Source organism: Calliopsis andreniformis, chromosome 9, assembly GCF_051401765.1.
Source record: "Calliopsis andreniformis isolate RMS-2024a chromosome 9, iyCalAndr_principal, whole genome shotgun sequence".
Classification (NCBI taxonomy): domain Eukaryota; kingdom Metazoa; phylum Arthropoda; class Insecta; order Hymenoptera; family Andrenidae; genus Calliopsis; species Calliopsis andreniformis.
The window spans coordinates 14956382-14975710 of NC_135070.1; the positions used below are offsets into that span (position 1 = coordinate 14956382).

The 19329-nt window shown below is 35.8% G+C and overlaps 1 protein-coding gene across 1 annotated transcript in view; it reads left to right on the plus strand.

The window, feature by feature from the left end:
* The window catches only part of LOC143182896 (uncharacterized), a 44772-nt gene extending 35466 nt beyond the window's left edge, over nucleotides 1-9306 (plus strand). The window contains exons 7-11 of the mRNA XM_076384215.1: nucleotides 561-728; nucleotides 2276-2518; nucleotides 4464-4730; nucleotides 4964-5278; nucleotides 5705-9306. Of these exons, the coding sequence (XP_076240330.1) occupies nucleotides 561-728; nucleotides 2276-2518; nucleotides 4464-4730; nucleotides 4964-5278; nucleotides 5705-5758 (1047 nt within the window). The 3' untranslated portion in view covers nucleotides 5759-9306. The remainder of the gene's footprint in view (nucleotides 1-560; nucleotides 729-2275; nucleotides 2519-4463; nucleotides 4731-4963; nucleotides 5279-5704) is intronic.
* The last annotated feature ends 10023 nt before the right edge of the window (nucleotides 9307-19329 follow it).

Sequence of the window (19329 nt, forward strand, 5' to 3'; positions counted from 1 at the left end):
CATGTCTTGTTACATGGCCCCTCGCTGTTTCCACGTCCACCTTTGACGTGGGGACGAACATCACAAATAATGCAGGAAAATCGTCATTTCGATGGTGACGCAACTGCAGCATAGTCGTACTCTATCGTTTTTATAATTAATGGAAGATTTTCAGAAATATCATTAACTGCAACATTTTATTCTTAATGTTTTCTCTAAAAACTAAGACATACTATTCATTTTTCAATGACTTCTATATCACTCTTGCATATCTTTAATTTACAAGTGATAATGTACCTGGGAGGCACAGTTGGACCACAAAACGTTAATATTCAATATCAATGAGGTTGAAAGACTTCTGTTCACTCATGCTCACAGCTCGATCATCAGCACCATTAATTGCACATCTGGTCATCAATGAACGACCATCACTTTGCATTTCACTTCCTAAATGAATCTCGATTTGAATGCATGGAACTAGTAATAAGGTCTTCCTAAGAGTGCCCTAGGCATCTGTAGAAGCTCTATCGTCATATCCAGCGATTGAAAGTCACTGACTATCCACGATATTATTATTGCAGTTTATAATGAGAAAAAGGCAAACGAGGTTCAACTACGGTGAACGGTGTCGTCCAGTATCCTTGGATGCCTACAGTCTTGACAGCGTCTCTGCCTATAACAGCGTCAGGCGCAAAGGTGCCGCTAGGTCCTCAAAAAGAAGCTATGGGAATCCAACGTTCGAAGATTCGGTAAATTTTTAATGAAACTTTCCTTTATATTCGTTCTATCGCTGAATAAATATCAATCATGAATCTGTCTGTCACCGAAACTGGCAAAGTAAGGGAGAATAGTAGACGTAGTGGAGATAAAAGGCTGGAGCAAAGTAAAATGGAAGTGTCATTTCGAGGAAAAAGATTTCTGTTTGATCTCGACGTGAAATACTGTCAAAGTACATTTGTCTTGTGGAAAGATATCCTCCAAGGAAATTGTGGCGAAACGTTTGTGCCCTCAGCGTTACGTGTTAAAAGGAAACCGGTTTGTTTCCCTATATTTCAACTTTCTTCTAGGCAGATCAGTCGGAATAAGGACAAAGCTTTGCTCGAGACGTAACGCGAGATATGGAACAAAGAGACTGACATGAGCTACTGCTAGTTTCTTTTCGCTTTTGTGGACGGGACGTAATTATTCATGGTCCAGAGAATATGAAACATCAGAATTTAATATTAAATGAAATACTGATTGCATTATTGATTTTAGCAAATTTTTTAGTCCTGATAATGTTGCAATTATTTTTAATAATAGAGAGAAATATTTATACAGTTTTATGATTTCAAATTTTAACAAATTCAACAAATTTCCTTCGGAATAATGTGGATTTATTTCATCCCTCATGGGCAGTAATATATTGCTTCTGAATACCTATATTTTTCCGTTTATAGAATGCAAACATTTTCTTCTGTTTTTAGCATACATATAACACATACTTGTAAATATAACGTAACTGTTCAGGTAAATTATACAAAATTATGTTTTATGTAGATTTGCGCTACAGTATTTATAGCCTCGCTTTTCGAGAGAAATAAAATTCGCCTTTTTATCCAAAGTGAGATATTTAACTCGATGATATTATTATTATTATCACAGGAATGCGAAACGATGAATATTCCAAATATTAAAAATCATCGAGTTAAGTAAATCACTCTGTGTGCCTCCTACCTCTAAAATGCTCTTATCGCATAGCTTCACAAGTTACATATAACATTTAATTACCAACTTTACTTGAAAATTTCTGCGAATTAGTGGCTTGAAAGCAAACAATTATATCGAACGAAGCCCTCCAGCTCTCCACCGTAAAATTCGATGAAACAACGTAAACGAAATTTAAATCAATGGCTCTCAGATTCACGTTTCTCCCTTTCTCACAATACGAGCACCAGAGTAACGCGAAACTTTTTAATGAAATAGATACCGCAGTAATTACAAAAAAAAGGAAGTAAAAGCAGAAAAGTAATTATTCCTGGTGCAAGCCCATTCATTAACCCCCAACGAAAGCTGCGAAATTGCTTTAAAGAAAGAGCCCTTGCTCTATCGGCGAGCCGTTGCTTGAAATTACGCCAAATTGATTCTCCTTCGCGTTTGACAAAGCAAACTAACAGCTTCGAAACCGCTGGTGAACGTCGGGCGCGGAACAGAGCCGTTGGTCAGACACGGCGAGCTCTTTGCCTTGTAACCTTGTTAACGTAGCGATAAAAGCCTCGAAAAGCACGTTTCTACGAAAGGTGTATCACCGTTGCAGAGCGCCATACCGTCCCATCCCCTGAATTTTGCCGGGCTTTCATCTTTCTGTAACGACGTTAATGCGATCAACGAGGAATTCGCTGGTATTCCGCAAGTTTCGGCGAAAATAGACGAGCTGCCGGCCGGCGCGGAAGTGAAGAATAGATACGCGAACGTGATACCACTTCCGGAGACGAGGGTGCCCCTCCAAAAGGTGAACAACGATCCTCTTTCGGAATACATCAACGCCAGCTACGTTAGGGTAAGTAATATCATCATGAATTTTCCAACGGAATACCGCTTTTTATCTCCCGCCAACTTTCCGTGAAGTAGAGTGTGATATTATTCTCTTGGTGGGAATTGTGTTGCAAACGAGGAAGCGAGTCTTGGGCGATCGTTGATTCAATTCATTGAATGAGTACTTAGTTGGCAATTCATTCGTTTTTGGTCTATTTCTGGTACAGTGTACGAGGAAGGTAAATTAGAGAGGAATTAGGGAATCGTTCGTTCAGTGTTGAGTTATCCAGGTGATCATTGAATCATCGATTTTAATAAGTTCTTTTCTTAAACAAGTCTTTTGAGAATGTATATTTTTACATGGTTTGTATATATTTATGGATATTTGAATACCTATCTGTTAATATTATAATAGCGTTTCAATGTTAGTTTTACTAACAATTCTTTTTCCTTCGTTATTATTCTATGTTTATTCTAATTCTTTAATTATTGCATGGTTCTTTAATCTGTTCAGAGTGTTGAACGAATTATTTCTTCTGCTGGGGAAGAGCGTGGTAATTTATTGATAATGTTCAGCTTTGATTCGTTCATATTCAAATGAGGAGAACACACTGTTTTCTTCTGTTGCTTGTTCCTGTTGAATATGGATGCGGAGGAAGTTTTCCTTTTATTCGTTTAAAAGCGTACATAGTTAACAAAGCACTCGAATGTGTTACGAGTGATCCAAGCAGACGTGAGCAAGGGATAACACGTCGTTTTGTCTGCGTGAAAAAAGGATGTTGCATAATGCATTACGAGGAATACAAATGCCTATTGCATAAGCTCCAAGCGCAGCAATACGCGGAAGCAGGACACGGACGTTAACACCTGTTTCCACGGTATGATTAGAAAATTTTAACGATCCAGCGTAATGACGGAGAGTATGATTGATAGGTCTTAAGACCATTAATTACTTCGTTATTATAGTCACGTCGTAAGTCTGATCCTAATTGTACTAATCAAAAGACAAATATTTGAATAAGGATTTGAAGTCGGTGGGTAGCTATTTAAAGTTTAGCAAACATTTTTAGTAATAAGGGAAGGTAATGTCATATTCAACATGGATTAGGGATTCTTATTAAGTTTTGATTAAGGAAGACTGCAAAATTAACTTCCAAGGTGGCATGAATATTACAGTGCTGAACTGAGGAAAATGGGATTATGTGTTCTACATAGCAATTTTAATATAATCGAAGCCTAGGGATACCCAAAGAAATATAACTATAATATACAGTTACGATTATCTTAAAGTATCCACTATAAATTAACGTATGAAAACCTTGTGCTCACGTTTTGCAAACTCATACGAATGTTGGCAGACTTTCAAGAAGCAGTATAATTCGTTCATTAAAATTACTTTGAAAGTAATGGGATCGGTATTGGCAATATTTTCGCCCTATGCATGTTGCAGTTATTCAGCGTATAGGCATTAACGCGCAGAATGCATCAACTGGAACGTTCTCCGACTTGCAATTAACGCGTACAACTTCTTGCTAATCAATAGCATCGATTGGTATTATGCATCGTGCATAATGTAATTATTGCACGTACTAATTGATTCAACCTACAATCGACTGCCCTCATCCTCTCGAAATATGCGAGTTCTCTACGACCACTAATTCCACATTACCAATTATTGTGCTCACTTAACTAATCTCGATTTACGACGACAGTATACGCGATACCCTAAATGACTCTACAACTCCCAGTCGGTTTACGCAAGATGCAAACACATTTCGGTGATCCGATGGGGATCTGAATTAAATTTATGAGTGTAGAGGTATGGAGGAAAATAATTTCCAGTAGAAGTGATTAATAGTGAGTTTAGAAAATGGCCTCAAATTAATGAACATTTTAGTGGATCAGCTGTTCTTGGTTCAAAATGTAAGGTTATTACAGTATTAATATTCGATTATGGTAATCTGTTTCAGGGACCAAAGAATGCAATGAGGTATTACATCGCTTGTCAAGCACCGATGGAATCGACTGTCACCGACTTTTGGAGGATGATTTGGGAGCAACAGTGCAAGGTGGTCATTATGCTAACTGACCTCGTTGAAAATGGGGTGGAAAAGTGTACCGAATATATTCCACCCTCTGAAATAACCGACTGTCACCGATTATACGGTGACTTTCAAGTTACCCTAAAAAAGAGAGAAACCAAAGAGAAATATGCCATTTCTACGCTTCAATTGAAGGTGGGGAAAGTTCTTGCAAATTTCTTTTAAATTTTCAAATTTTCAAATATTCAAATATTCAAGCTTTCAAAAATTCAAAACTTCAAAAATTCAAAAATTCAAATATTCAAATGTTCAGTTTTCAATTTTCAAATATCTAAATTTTCTGTTTTGAGATTTACACTGAATTCAACGTTCCTAATGGGCCCAATTTTTCTGACAGTGACTGACACATGTATTTTTTTATTTTTTAGAATCTGGAGAACAACACGTTCCGCGAAGTGTACCATATTTGGTATTTGTGGCCTGTCAACGGCGCACAATCGGATGGCGCGGGGTTAATAGCCATACTCCTTGAAGCAAGGGCACTCCAAAGGGGTGGCCCAGGACCTATTGTGGTCCACTGTAGTCCGGGCACTGGACGCACAGGAACGTTAATAGCTCTTGACCTAGGAATTAGACAATACGAGATTACGAGGACAGTGGACGTGCCAAGGGTCGTTTACACTATCAGACGGGATCGTGCTGGGGCTGTCCAGACGAGGGAACAATATGCTTTCATTTATAAGGTGGTTCACTCCTTTCGATATCCTAATTTTCATGTTACATTAAATATTCCTTCGTTGCCTAATTCTAAGTTGCATAACTCTCAATAAGGGATCCAGGGTAGTAAGTACACTGTTACCTCAAACACTTTACGTATCGTGAGAGAAAATTTTTATTACCTCTGCAATTAGTGGCAGTACTATGTCAAGTAGGTAGACGGAAATAAAAAATTCCCATCCGCGATATACAAAGCGTTTAAACAATGCCCAGCTTCCCCACGCGCTAAAAGCATCCTGAATCCCTTTAACATCAAATGTGGAAGCCAAGAATTTATGTAATTACACTTCTCAGGGAGCGTGACATCGCGAAATAATTGCATGTTCCATTTTTAACACATTATTTTGTAACAAGCACTGAAACGAAACTGACATCTACGTTTCCTATTTCAGGCTTTAAACTTATACGCGACCAAACTTGCCGGCGGTGTGTTGGATTCGACGTGAATAATTCGGAGTTTCGTGGACTTTCCTCGTGAAGAAGGTCCACGCGACAGCAGAGATCTGTCGTATCAATGAACGATAACGAAGTATCACTGAAGACGAAAACTGTGAGATCGTGGGAGACTCGAGATGCCAGTATTACCTGAGTGTATGGAAAAAATACCAATTTTTAAACGAGAAACGACGTAATTTGTGATACGTGGACCATTAAGACGTTCGTGTTTCGAGATACAACATTGCCTGATCCTCTGAAGCTTGACAGACTCAGGAAGGACAATGAGGATTTTCAAGTTTGGTTGTTCTTTTCTTTCGATCGACACTTGAATATTTCCTTATGCAATATTACTACAGAATTTGTTACTTGTTAGGTGAAATTACTCTATCTTTATTTATTTATTTTCTATTTTTCTATGATCAATATTCATTCGTGAAACTAGTTTGGAAGAAGTGTCGTGGCTGAAAGGAAGGAACACGAGTCAGGGCAGATACGAATTAGAAGGGATTAGAGAATTAATTTGTGATATCCGAAGCATCAGTCGGCGATATTCAACTTCGTGTTTCTTAGGCCTATTCGATTTCGTAATTTCGTAAAGCTCTTTTTACCGTAGATTCCACCTCCCTTGTCGATACTTTACTACGCGTATACATATTTGCATATCTACGTAGTTATGAATAAAGTTAATTAAGTGTAAGCGAATATTTAACGTCGATACGACACGTTCGTGGTAGATAACGTTATTTTCAAGAAGGCTGTTCGTGGTGGACGACTTTTTTTTACAAATATCACGTGACAGGATTGCACCACCAAACGAGATACTCGGAGAGAGATATGCCCTTCGTGATTTTCTTTCGAGAAGCTATACATGTAGCATATATGTGTATTATATATCTATTTACGCCGTGTAAAAAATATATAAGTGTATGTTAATTATTTGTCAATATTTACGATCGTTTAGGAATTATTCGTAAGGATTCAGAAAGATAGGAGTGATCGGTTCCTTCTCCTGTTTTCATATTTTTCTTTCGAACCGTCTTAGGTATTATTGTTGTTATATTGTTATTGTTGTTGTTATGATATGTACAGACATTTCGGTTCGTAGCACGTCGCTCTCTACAATTGTACATAGAAACGAAGCCAGATGTACGACGATTGTATCGTTAAGATTTCGTTGGATTGTTTTCGCGTGTCGAAGAGGTGTTCATCGTCAGTCGCCATTTTCTTAGGACTTCGATCACGTCCTAAAAAAGTAAACCGAATTTATATCCCGTTAAATTCTGTTCCAGCGTTCGTTAGATCCGTAACGTTGCTTCTGTGAACCGTCAGCATTATTTCGCCGTTTAAAATCGAGCGGATTATTTCGTAAACGAAAGCGTTCGTTCGAATGATTCATAGCCATTTAAATGAGTATTTTTACCGCGCAGAATTTGTGTAACTTTTATCCAAGGAACAGAGGAAACAGCTTGCAGACTCGAGGTCCCTGTTTGACCTACGAACGAGAAGTCAGTTCTCTGTTCCTCCGTGCCGTTTTCTAAATAGTTATATTATGGTAACTTGCGAAGAGTCTGAGATATAGATGTATTTTGTTAATTGCCTTGTTCACTGATCATTTTTGTAGCTGTTTTGAATTGAGAATTTACTTGTGTAAACCAATAGGTAAACTTAAGAGGGAATTCTACTTTGAGAGTTTAGCGAGAGGGATTATTTGTTGCTAGTTGTTATGATTTATAACTATTTCTAATATTTTAAATTTAGAAAAATGTATAAGAAAAAAAATTGAATTTGTTGTAGGCAATTCAAAGTAGAGTATCCTCTTAGAACACATTTTCTTAACTTTTTATCATGAGTAATAGCAAAAATAATAAAACTTATGCTGTGAACATTGAAATATGAAACAGCTAAAAAATACTATGGAATGATATATAAAATCAAAAATGTGGAAATTACTTGAAATGCTGTATGAATAAAAAAGAAGCAAACGAAAGGATGTCTGACGTTTATCAAAGATCGCATAAACACAGTGAGAACAGAATGAGGAACACAGGGTTAAATTATAGGTACTATAAATCCTGTTATTTAGAAACATATAACGAATCAATTAAACAATTTTTAATAGCGGAATTTGATATATATATAAATGAACTGACAAAGCATGCAGAAGCTTAAGTTATCGACAAAAATATAACATTTTACAAGAAATACACTTTTCTCGAGTTTTAGTGTACTTGAATATAAGGACATCGAACATTTATAATCAGTCCAGGACTAAATAGCAGTAACGATACCATTTATGTAAGAACGAAACTTTTCGTCGACATGATATTTCATACACAGATACGTGTAATGCCATGAAACAAAAATTATAGGTATTAGAAATCTAGAAATTAACGTCTAACTCTCGTTGAGGAGAAATAGAGATATAAGTGTAATGATCTCATTTCCTAAAACTCAAAGTTTAATCATATTTAAATTTCTATATTTAAAAGAGATCACATTATCCTTGCACCATTAACGATTAAGAAAATGTCGTGCTTAATTAATACTGAGAAACTTGACAGTGCTGTTTCCACTATGTGAGAATTCTATAATCTACGTAACACAGTCATGTACCAAGTGTTAAAACTATGTAGCAGGTAAAATATTTTTTACTTTTCCCGAGGTAGCATTATGAACTAAGAAACTATTGTATAATCATATGTATATCATTAGTATTTTTGTCTTACTTAACATCATAATCTCTAATTAAGTGACATATAGTCATTGTGAACCTATGAAACGTCTATGTGTGATATTATTTTAATATATCAAACGTGGAAACTGATACATAATGTCTTAAATTTTGAGACAGTTTTCAACGCATTTAAACCAGTGTCGATACGCGCCAAATAGGTATTACATACTTATCTATAATTATGAGAATTATTTATAATTATGAAAATGGGTCTTAAAAACATTCTAAGGTTCCCTAAAAGATATCTACTTTTCGCTTAAAGCCAAAGCCTCAGTGCACATGAATTAGATGTAATTTAGGGAACAACCTGAAACGAAATGCCAGCGTACCAAAAAGAAAGATAAACGTTTAATTATACAAAGTATCCCAGATGTTTTCAGCCAAATGGCGCCAGTGTGTTCTATAATTAAAACTGTTTAAGGAAAAGAGAGTTTAAACTCTTTTCATATTCTTAATTTTAAAGCATGCTGGTGCTCGATACAGTTTAAGACGTTCTATACAAATATTTAATACGGTATTAAACACTTGATAAACATATACGTCTGTTCAGAATAAAAGAAAGTAAGAAGTAAAAACCCTTTGGTGGCAAATGAATGTGTAAGTTTGTCAAGGAGGTCACAAAAAGAAACGATCGTGTATGTGTCAATGTGTATGCCTATCGACGTACGATGTTAAACCATATGTGTAATTATAAAATATAGACATTGAAAACTGACAAACAAAACGTGGTAAACCGTGTTCAGTCTCATAGTTGTCGCAACGGTTATGTCAATTGCGCCTGACATAGCTGGACCAAGAAAATAGATGCAATAGTTCAGGATATTTATAGTATTCTTTATTTAAAACCTTTTAACCCTGCTCTTTTTATAAATGTGACTCGTGCAAACATTAAAATTGAATTATTTTTTATCTGTTTTATGTTAGCCCTCCTGAATGACAAGATAAATAATCTCTTGATATTAGTCTTATAGTATTATTACTTTTTAATTTTGCATGCAGATTCTGTAACATTAAATTACAGAAATGTGAGAGGTAAATAACGTTAATTATCAAAAATTTCAAAAAATTGTATTATTTGAATTCAAACATTTGAATTGAAACGAACAGGATTGCTCTGGTCTATATTGTACGTATACGAATGGGGCTGTTTATAAGGTCTCTGCGTTTCGTTGTGTACCCGCTGGTATCCACGTATCAAGACGCACGATCTGATATTCTTCTCTGTGTTTGCTGACAATATAATATAGTGGGTCGATACTCTGATATTCCTGTGGAGATGCCTTAAGGCATCCCAGGAAGACTCTCTTAGGAAATATAATTGAAGATCGAGCATAGAAAAAGCTGAATCTACTGAAAGCAAAGATCTTGAGAAAGTAACTTTTTAGTTAGAGAAATGTTATTTAACGAAGTCATATATTCCAGCTCATTTTTGTATCAGAATATGCTTATGTTTAATACATGCATATTAGTATTTTCATTCTTAAGTGGTTAACAAATATCACTTAGTATATTTTTACATAACTAGAAACATTAGAATTTGAATACTTTGAAACTTTTTACCGAATTCCAAGACAAATAATATAACTCATGATGTTTCACAGGGAAAACAGCGGAGGAAATGAAACACTATTTTTCAGAATAAATTTATTTGGTTGCATAGCAAACAGTGTGATACTTTTCTATACTCGCCGCTGCATGCACCTTGCATTCGCGTGAGCTACATGTTGCGCCTGGAGAGGACTACCACTGGACCCTCTCCCCTCCATTCTTACCTACTCACCCTACACTTTTTTGTGTATTCTGAATTTCAACGCAGGTACTAATATCACTAAAGTCGAACGGAACATCCAGTATCATTTCGGCAGCGAGTGAGAGAAGAGCCCTCTTGAAAATTATTTTCTGCGATTCGATCTTACGGCAATCCAGAAGTTACAGTTTAGTGACGTGATAACGAAATGAAGCTTAATGCACGAGCAAAATAAATTGACTAAATTATTCTCGTATCACTTTCTGTGTATTTATATTTACATTCTTTAAAGACCACAATATTTTGACATATCGTTGAAAATATATGTACTTGAAACTGCTTATGTTCCCTATCGCATTCTTTCGTACTTTACATGAAATAAGAAATTTTTATTCAATACCGTCGGAAGTGTAATCGTTTCTTTTCCGTGTCTGTGTGTGTTTAAATGCACGAGAGCCTGTGTGTGCAGCTTCGGTGCGTGAGGTATTGCCAAAACAAAAGAAGATAGAAACATCATTGACAAAATGTTGGACGTCACTTTGGAATTGATTTTGCACGTAGAAATAATAAAAAATGCGTCATGCACGTAAATACGCGTATTCAATAATCTGTTGTTTCCCGATACAAACAATTTCGAAAATACAAATAGTACTGTGTGTGGTGAGCTTACGTCACTTGCATTACTTCAGCTGATAGTCTGCTACACGCAAGTTGCTAATATCCTTAAACGTTTAATGTGTACAATTGATCTGTAGCACGTCCAACATTTTTGTATAATTATTGACGGTATAATTATAAATTGTAACTTTGTTCGTGTTTTTAGTGTGTGAGTGCCTGTGTCGCCGACATTTAAATAACGCGCGCCTGTCATTACTCATTAGTATCCTGACCTACCTTCACGGATCATCAGACTACAGAATGGTAAAAAGATTTTTCAATTTTTTTACGTACTATTTCACCTAACAAACTTTATTTTAATTAACCTATGCATGCCAAGATACATTTTACTGTATTTAAAATTTGATATTTTGCAAGCACAGTAGACGTTTACAATTCGATATACTATGAAGGATGCTGTAAAAAGCAGTCTTCAAACAGTATTTTTTTAAAATCTCAAATCTATTACATGTATATTCATTTTTATATTTTCTATACCTATGACCTTTCTGTGAGTAAATCATGAAATATTTTGTTCATGCCACAAAAGATACGCATCTATGGTATTCAATAGCTGTATGGCGTGTCTTATGACTCTGGTGCACCAAAAATAGATTCAGAGTTATTTTGATCCAGAGTACAACAAACGATAGAAAAACAAATTAGAACACCTCCGCAATCTTTCATTTAATCTTGGTCTTACCTGACCTTGGACATTACCGTATCATGTGTCACTGAACTCAAAAGGGTAATGCTATACTCTCCTTCGAAAAAGAAATTTAAATCTTTTCTATAATCCTAGAGATACCCCAAACGAACAAAATTCGTATTATTCCTGAAAAAGGAAGACACGTTACTTTATTCCACTTTTTTAAAAGCATCAATCATTTTCAAGATAAAATACCAAAATGTTGCCTCATGAACTACATATATACATAACAGACTCAAATAAGACAGAGTGAAAAGAAATCTAATCATTTCGAGCTTGTTCTTTAGCTCTGGAATAAAAAATTAATCTTTAAGGGCTACACGCGTCTCGAATACTTTATTGTAGGAAGAATTAGATAAGAGATTATTCCAGACACGCTCCATTTCTCACGTTTCTACTCATTTTCATTAGTACCAGTCCATAAAACACGTATTAATCGTTACCTGCACCTCATCCCACTTTTTCGTTTTTTTTTTTTCGAAGGTATTCTGCTTTATTATATTCGGCATTTCATTGTTCATTGAAGACGAGCAAGTCTATCGAAGAGCTGCCTTATCCAGGTGATCTGCAAGATCGTTTGCTGGATCAGACTGGCTTGAACTGGATTGGGGCTGTTGGATCTCATGTCTGTATTGGCTTATACGATCGTAGAAGGAACACGCTCGCAAATTGATTCGCGCATGTTCGCAGAATAATTGTTTACGAGGAAGCTATAGCACACTTGTCCAAATTCCTGTCATTCATCGAAGTTCGAATTTTAGGAGTCTATTCTGATAGCATTTTTGGATCTTCCTGTATGTAGTGATTGTGTCATTTCTAGGGAATCTGGTAGATAGAGATTCCCTTTTACTCAATATTAATGTATGTACTATAAAAAATTTTTGCATAATGACACAAGAACAGCTGTGAAAAAGGTCAGGTTCTTTAAATTCTTTAAATCTTTTCTTATATAAATTTTTTCCAAATTATTAGAAGTACATATGTTTTAATTTTGATGTCAGGAATGACGTCTACAGCGAGACGCAATGACGTATCGAGGGTTTTTTAATATAAGATCGCCGTGGTTAATGCATGCGAATATCAGATAAGAAAGACAATAAGCATAACTCAAATTTGAGGCATGAAAACACGTTTAAATCCTTGAGACATGTGTCAGTTGGTAGTCCTGCTTTTTTATGGTACAGTAACTGGTTCCTTAATTGTTTTGCCTCAGCTAGGCCCCGCGATGCGATAATCTATCACGTAAGGCATAAAGCACCAGACAAGATTTCATTTTATTAGTTTCCTTGACAATCTCATCACTGCTCGAGCAGTGTTTGCGATAATGAGTAATTTGAGAAGTATTCTCACACTTCTCAAGCTTTCTGCATTTCAAGGTTCACATTTCGTAAATATTGTTAAATCTTGCAATTTTTTAATGTACCGTACATTTTAGTATCTTTGTAATCTTGGTACACAATCGATAATAAATTGTTTAAAGTCCAGGTACTGATATCAATCATTTCAGACACATGTGTCCTATAAGATGTATCTTAAAAGTTTCCTCATCGGTATGAATTTGTACTGTTTGTTAGGAAGCTGGTTTAAGCGAGGCGTGAATTGATTCTAGATTGAGTAGGTTCGTGCTGGTTCCGAGTTGAAATTATTTAAAAGGCGTGAAATTGCATTACCCAGCTTGTGTTTAATAAACTGTTAATTAAACTGATTGAACTGTGACTCAAAAGGGCAATTGTGTTCTGAAATTATACCACTCGTCATCTTATCATCCATGTTACCGTTTTACAACCACTCGTCTTAAATAAACCTCGGTTTTGAGCCACTATGAGCCGCCCAAGTTTCCTTTTCATTAAGACATCTGATACGATTTTAAAATAGATTCGAGAAACGTTTAATTACGGATCTCAAAAATCGATATTTCTCTATATGTATATAAATTTTGAAGTTGCTCAGAATATGGCATTTTATTCCATTTTATACCTATTTTATTAAAATCAACATTGTTTAGAATTTTTTAATATTTTACAATGCCTACAATATCCATCGAGGTTCTGAAAACTAAGATGCGAATGATTTAAGTGTCATGTATGTTAAAATTCTTCTGAAACGTTACTGAGACTCTTGGAACTCTTTCCCGATAATTTGTCACATGTTTTGAATATTCAACGTTGAGTAACAAAAGTTTCTTGGAATTTATCTAATTTATGCATTTCTAACGTGCTTCGAATTTTTTGTGTTTTATGAGAAAATTGTTTTTTTGATATTTTGCATTAATCAATATTTTACAATTATGTGGGAAGACTTGACCAAGTACTTCAAAAGTTAAATAGAACTTGACAATGGATCATAATACATAGGAACAGATTATCTAGTCATGTTTATCTTGAGCTCAATCTGACATAAAATAGGAAAAATTCACCTTCGAAGTGGAATTCCTTATGTAATGCAAATATAGACCGTAAGTGATAATTCTATTAGCAATAGAAAAACCTACTTCTTTCAGTTTCTAATAAATATTCATTTCTGAAGCACATTACAATGTTAAGACAAAATAGTATTTTACGAAAAGGACTCACATTATATTCATATTTCTATATTACACAGCTTTCCTAAATTCTTCAGAGCACGCATAGTAATTCTAATTATAAATGACTCAGTTTTGCATTACTTTCCTCAGTCGTTGAAGTTACTTTAACGAACAAATGGTTATCGAGCCTCGCCATTAAATATTGGTTCACTGTAATTTCTAGAAAATATTCTCGACCATGGCACAAGGCTCCTCCCCCGAATGCAATGAACCTCTAACAGCGATGAAGTAATTTCTTGTGCGAATCGAGGCGCAGTCGTACATACGAGGAACGTCTTTTATGAAGGGACAGGCTAGCCCGCTATTACGAATTCCCGTTGCTTTATTTAGAATCCCCTCGAAAACGCATAAAACGCATATAACGCGTGGCCATGTGTACGTGGAAACTTTGAGCGCGTAACCAAGCATAAAGTGAAGAGGCTTAAACATTTATTCGCGCTTCCTGTCCCCGATGGATTTGCGGCGTAAACTGCACCCCCTATGCAACTGCTTCTAAAACGAATTTTCCGCGACGCAAAGCTGAAACTAAACTATGTAGGTACTTGTAGCACCAGAACAAAACGATCGATTTGCGGAAACGTTATTACTGTGGGCGAAATTAGTGGAGTGTAATGTCGTTGAACCGTTTCCATCAACAGTTGAGGCTTGGCTAAGTAAATGTTTGGCTAGTACAACGTTTGGATCGTAATTTGTTATCCTAGCTTTGGTTAAAATTTAGGAGTTTCCGAATTGTTGAACTCCCAAATTTTCAGATTCTCATATATGTATATATAAATTATCAAATTTTCATACTTTCAAATTTTCAAATTTTAAATTTTTAAATTTTCAAATTTTCAAATTTTCAAATTTTCAAATTTTTAAATTTTCAAATTTTCGAATTTTTAAATTTTTAAATTTGTTTGAATCTCTCGGAAATGGAGTTCGACTAAAACGAAATTCCACGGTTATTTCAGAAACTCTTAGATATTTTACATATTTTATACTGAAAACTGACCGATCAGTTTGAATAGGATATGTAGAAGGTGTTCCAGAAATAGGTGGTCAGAGTTTATGAGTATGTTCTAGTCACTTTAAGGATGAGAAGAGGTCGTATAAACAGTGGTCCAGAAACGCTTCCTTTGCGAGAGATACAAACAATGTCTCGTCTACTCTAAAGTGTTCAGGAAGAGACTTTGTTCTGATATTGGCGTTTCAACATTACTGAAGTGAACAAACAGAACGCCTTCAAAGCAGAGCAGCTTGCCTCAAAACTTATGCTTAAATTTTAAAATCCCAGTGAACCTACTTCAAGGTTTAATCGATTTTGAAATCCAGGAAGAAGAAACCTAGATATCCATTTCTGGAACACCTTGTACCATCATACCATCAATCTTATTGCCAAAGACGCCAGTTATTAATTCTCTCTAAGTAATAATTATTCCAAGATATGCTCGATCAAAATAAACCTCTGTCGAACGCTATAGAGCGATGGCGCTAAAGCGTAAAATTTTTGGCACAGTAACCTCGAGTGACAGGAATATGAGTCAGTGTCGTGCGCCCAATAGTTGACAAACACCAAATTTTATGGAAGAGCTATTTTAAACGTGGCTATTTTAATAAATACTAGCACTTCCTCTACCTGGTAATCTCATTTATTGGCAAAGCATCAAAACTTCCGCATTTCCGGATTTCATCGGAACTTATTTCAGCGCGTGTCGCATTTTTCGCGCGTTACGACTCGACCTAATCGAACGCGTATTTTTGGCGTTTCCGGATTTTCCCTCCTATACACGCAGAAGATTCACCAGGATGCAGTTTTGAGATTAGGTGACATCAGAGACAATTTTGTCTCATCGAAATTGTCCATTAAAGTACGATTAGATTGAGGGCACTCGGACATTTTTTCTTCACCGAATTAACGATTTTAGAGAGATAAGTCTTCAAAGCGTGGAGAACGATCCAAAATAATGAAAAAGGCAAAGATAAACGCAGATTTGTTATCATTCTAAGATACACTGATGTTACATTAGTGACGACTGTCAGTGTAGGCTGCGTGAAAATCAGGACAAGGTGACAGCTATGGATTCCCAAAGCAAAAGTATTTAAAGCTTCAGCAGTACTAAATGATATTTTGTTTTCGTTGTATCGTCTTATCTGAGATACCTTATGATGATGCATTTGGGATTAGTCATTATCATAGCCGCTAATCTTTAAAAGGTCTAACTTTAGAAATCTTATAATTATCCTTATTATTATTAGGTAAACATAGTCCATCAGAAATTAATTAGGTACTTCCCTTTGAAAAGCTATTCTGCGTTAGCATTCAATTTACAAATGCACTTGCCTTTACTTCAAAAACTAATCCTTTAAAAAAAGACACAGCTGACGTTCAGAACGCACGCGAACGATCCTACGAATCAGTGTACATGGTTTTCCCAGTGATGAGTTAACTGAACTCTCACTCACGCTATTCTAACCGATCACGGGAGTCGATCGTATCTCGTTCAGCACGGTTTTCTTACGATTTTGTTTCGCCTGAAATTCACTGGTTCCTTTGGTGAACCGAAATAGCGGCCGCTAATTAAACTCGTTCATTATATTTCTGCGCATCGCGTCACCCGTGAAGGCATGAAATGACGGGGCATGGTTACATAAGACGTTCCAGAATTTATCGAGATGCTCGAAAAGACGAACAATTTTATCGCGGCGCCATGAGCTCGTGAAGACAACTGCAGAGAACCCCTTCTTCATAGCCGTGGTTTCTTTGAAGCGTCTTGAGATCATCCATGACACTGTACAGAACTTCTTCTGAAAAACGCTCTAACTTTATTCACATTTCCTTTGATGTCTTTCAATTAGCATCGTTTACTGTCACGCTCGTGAGGGATTCTTGAGGATCAGATAAGTGCTTGGTACTTTCTGCCTGAATTTTGGATTTGGTGTGTCACGGTAGTGTTCACTGCTATGGTGGTGATAGGAGACTATAGTGGTAGCTCCTTTGAGATTTCGTTTGGACATTACTTTTGGAATATTGCAAAACGAAGTTTCTACATTGCATTCCATAATCTTGTGGTTAATGACATGACTCTGATACAGTAGTTTACTTGATTTTCATTATTTTTTTAATGCCTTAAGTGTATCGTGTTGATAACTTTGTGGGGAGGAACAAAGGTTGGCTCATATCATTATCTAAGTATTGACAAGCGAGTTTCACTTTTCGTAATTTCTGCATAATTTATTTTTGCCATGAAAACATAATATTGCAACACAAAATTCCTCAGCAGAATATGAAACCAATCTCTGTCCTCCTGGCAATGCATAACAACAGAGATATACTAAAAAATTTTTTAATTGCACCAAAGTGTGACCAAAATATCTGTTAACAATCTCACTGGCCACTCTATCGTCGCCACCGAACGATCTATCATGCGCGGACGACTTCCTTTCATGACGATACTAATTACACCGAGTCATGTTCCTCAATTACAGCTAATTACAATGAAAAAATAGGTTTAATTGGTCAGATTGAGTCTCGTCAGAGATGCGATAACAGATTCACCTGAATCACGAGGGAAATCGAATGCAAAAAGGCTGAAAAGCGAGGCGAACTTTCCATAACATGTAGCAAAAACTATCGACGAAACGATCGGGCACAATTGTATTTGCGTCTCACGGAACGATAAGGAACTGGTCCGTTTTAGTTTTATCCAGTAAAAATAATCGAACGTGACCTACGAGGTCTCTCATTGTCCAGTACGTAACATATTCGCGTCGGTCAATGAAGCCAACAACTCCTATTTAATTGGTGACGTGTGTCCTAGCAATTGAACTGGCGAGGTTCGTGGCGAGTTAACCAGTGAGATAATTTCTCATCCATAATTTGCTAGTGAGTAAACTGCTGGTACATGTCATTAAAGCGTTTAAATTGAGCGAATGATCTTATATGGAATTGCTACCAAGTTTAACGAAGACGATGAGTAGAATTTGGGCCAGATGCCAATGAATTTAGCAATGCTTGTGAGTAATGTGAATTCCTAGATTAGATTTGTTTCACTTTTCGATGAAGACTGGAAGCGACAGGTGCCAAGTTAACTATCTCTTTTCAATTTATGTGGCATAGGAATGTAGAAATGGAAAGCTTTATGGCTGTGTGATTAATGACAGAGGAATAGTGCAACTTTGAAAGCAGTTCAGAACTGATACTATTTATTAAATATTTTCCTATTTAATAGTAATTTATATATACTTAAATTTATATAGTGCTAATCTAGTATGCATATTACTTAAATAATTATAACGCAAGTTCAAGTTTCATTTCAGGGTGCTGAGTACTACTTTTAAATATTATTATATAGCGATACTACTGTTACTGTACTTGTAAAGTACTTAATATATTAAGTTGACTTCAAGCCCTAAAAATGAATAACCATAAAGTTCAATATTAAATCTGTTAGTACCGCGATATTCGAAAAGTGAAATCTTTCAGTAGTAGTAGTCTTGCAGTAGTAGGACTCTAAGAGTCAGACATAATTTTAATGGAGTCCTACATACAGTGGGTACAGACAATTATCGTGGAATGTAGATAACGAACTGGTGGTAGTAGACTCAGTCAATTGAAAAATATATTGCGATCAATGTATTATGAATCTAATCGCATACGTCGCGTGATTGGTTAGATTGATAATGAAGTAGTAGAAGTGCACTACAATATTTTTCAGCCTCCATGACTCGATCAGCTCGTAAAGTGAAATTCTGTCGATCAAAGGAAACCATGGGAAACAGTTTATTAACATTATTTTATCAAACAATTAACTCTTAATGTGGTCAATGTGCTGCTTTCAAAGGCGTCTAAAATTCGGGTCCTCTGTGGTTGGCTCCTCTTTTAAATCAATGTACACTGAACGTCAACAGAAGTCTATCAGTTTTTCTAATTATATACTTACAAAGTTTTTCAGTTTGAAAATCATAGGTTTTTATCAATTTCTTCGAGGAATCTACTAATAACGTAAAATGACGTAAATAAGCGATTATATAGTAACGGAAACAGTTAATAATGGAAAATTTGCAGTTATAAATCATTACGTAAACAAAAAAAAATAAGGAAAACTTGTAGAGCGATACGAAAATTACTTATCTTTAATCGTGAAACTGGTATTCACTTTCCTATCA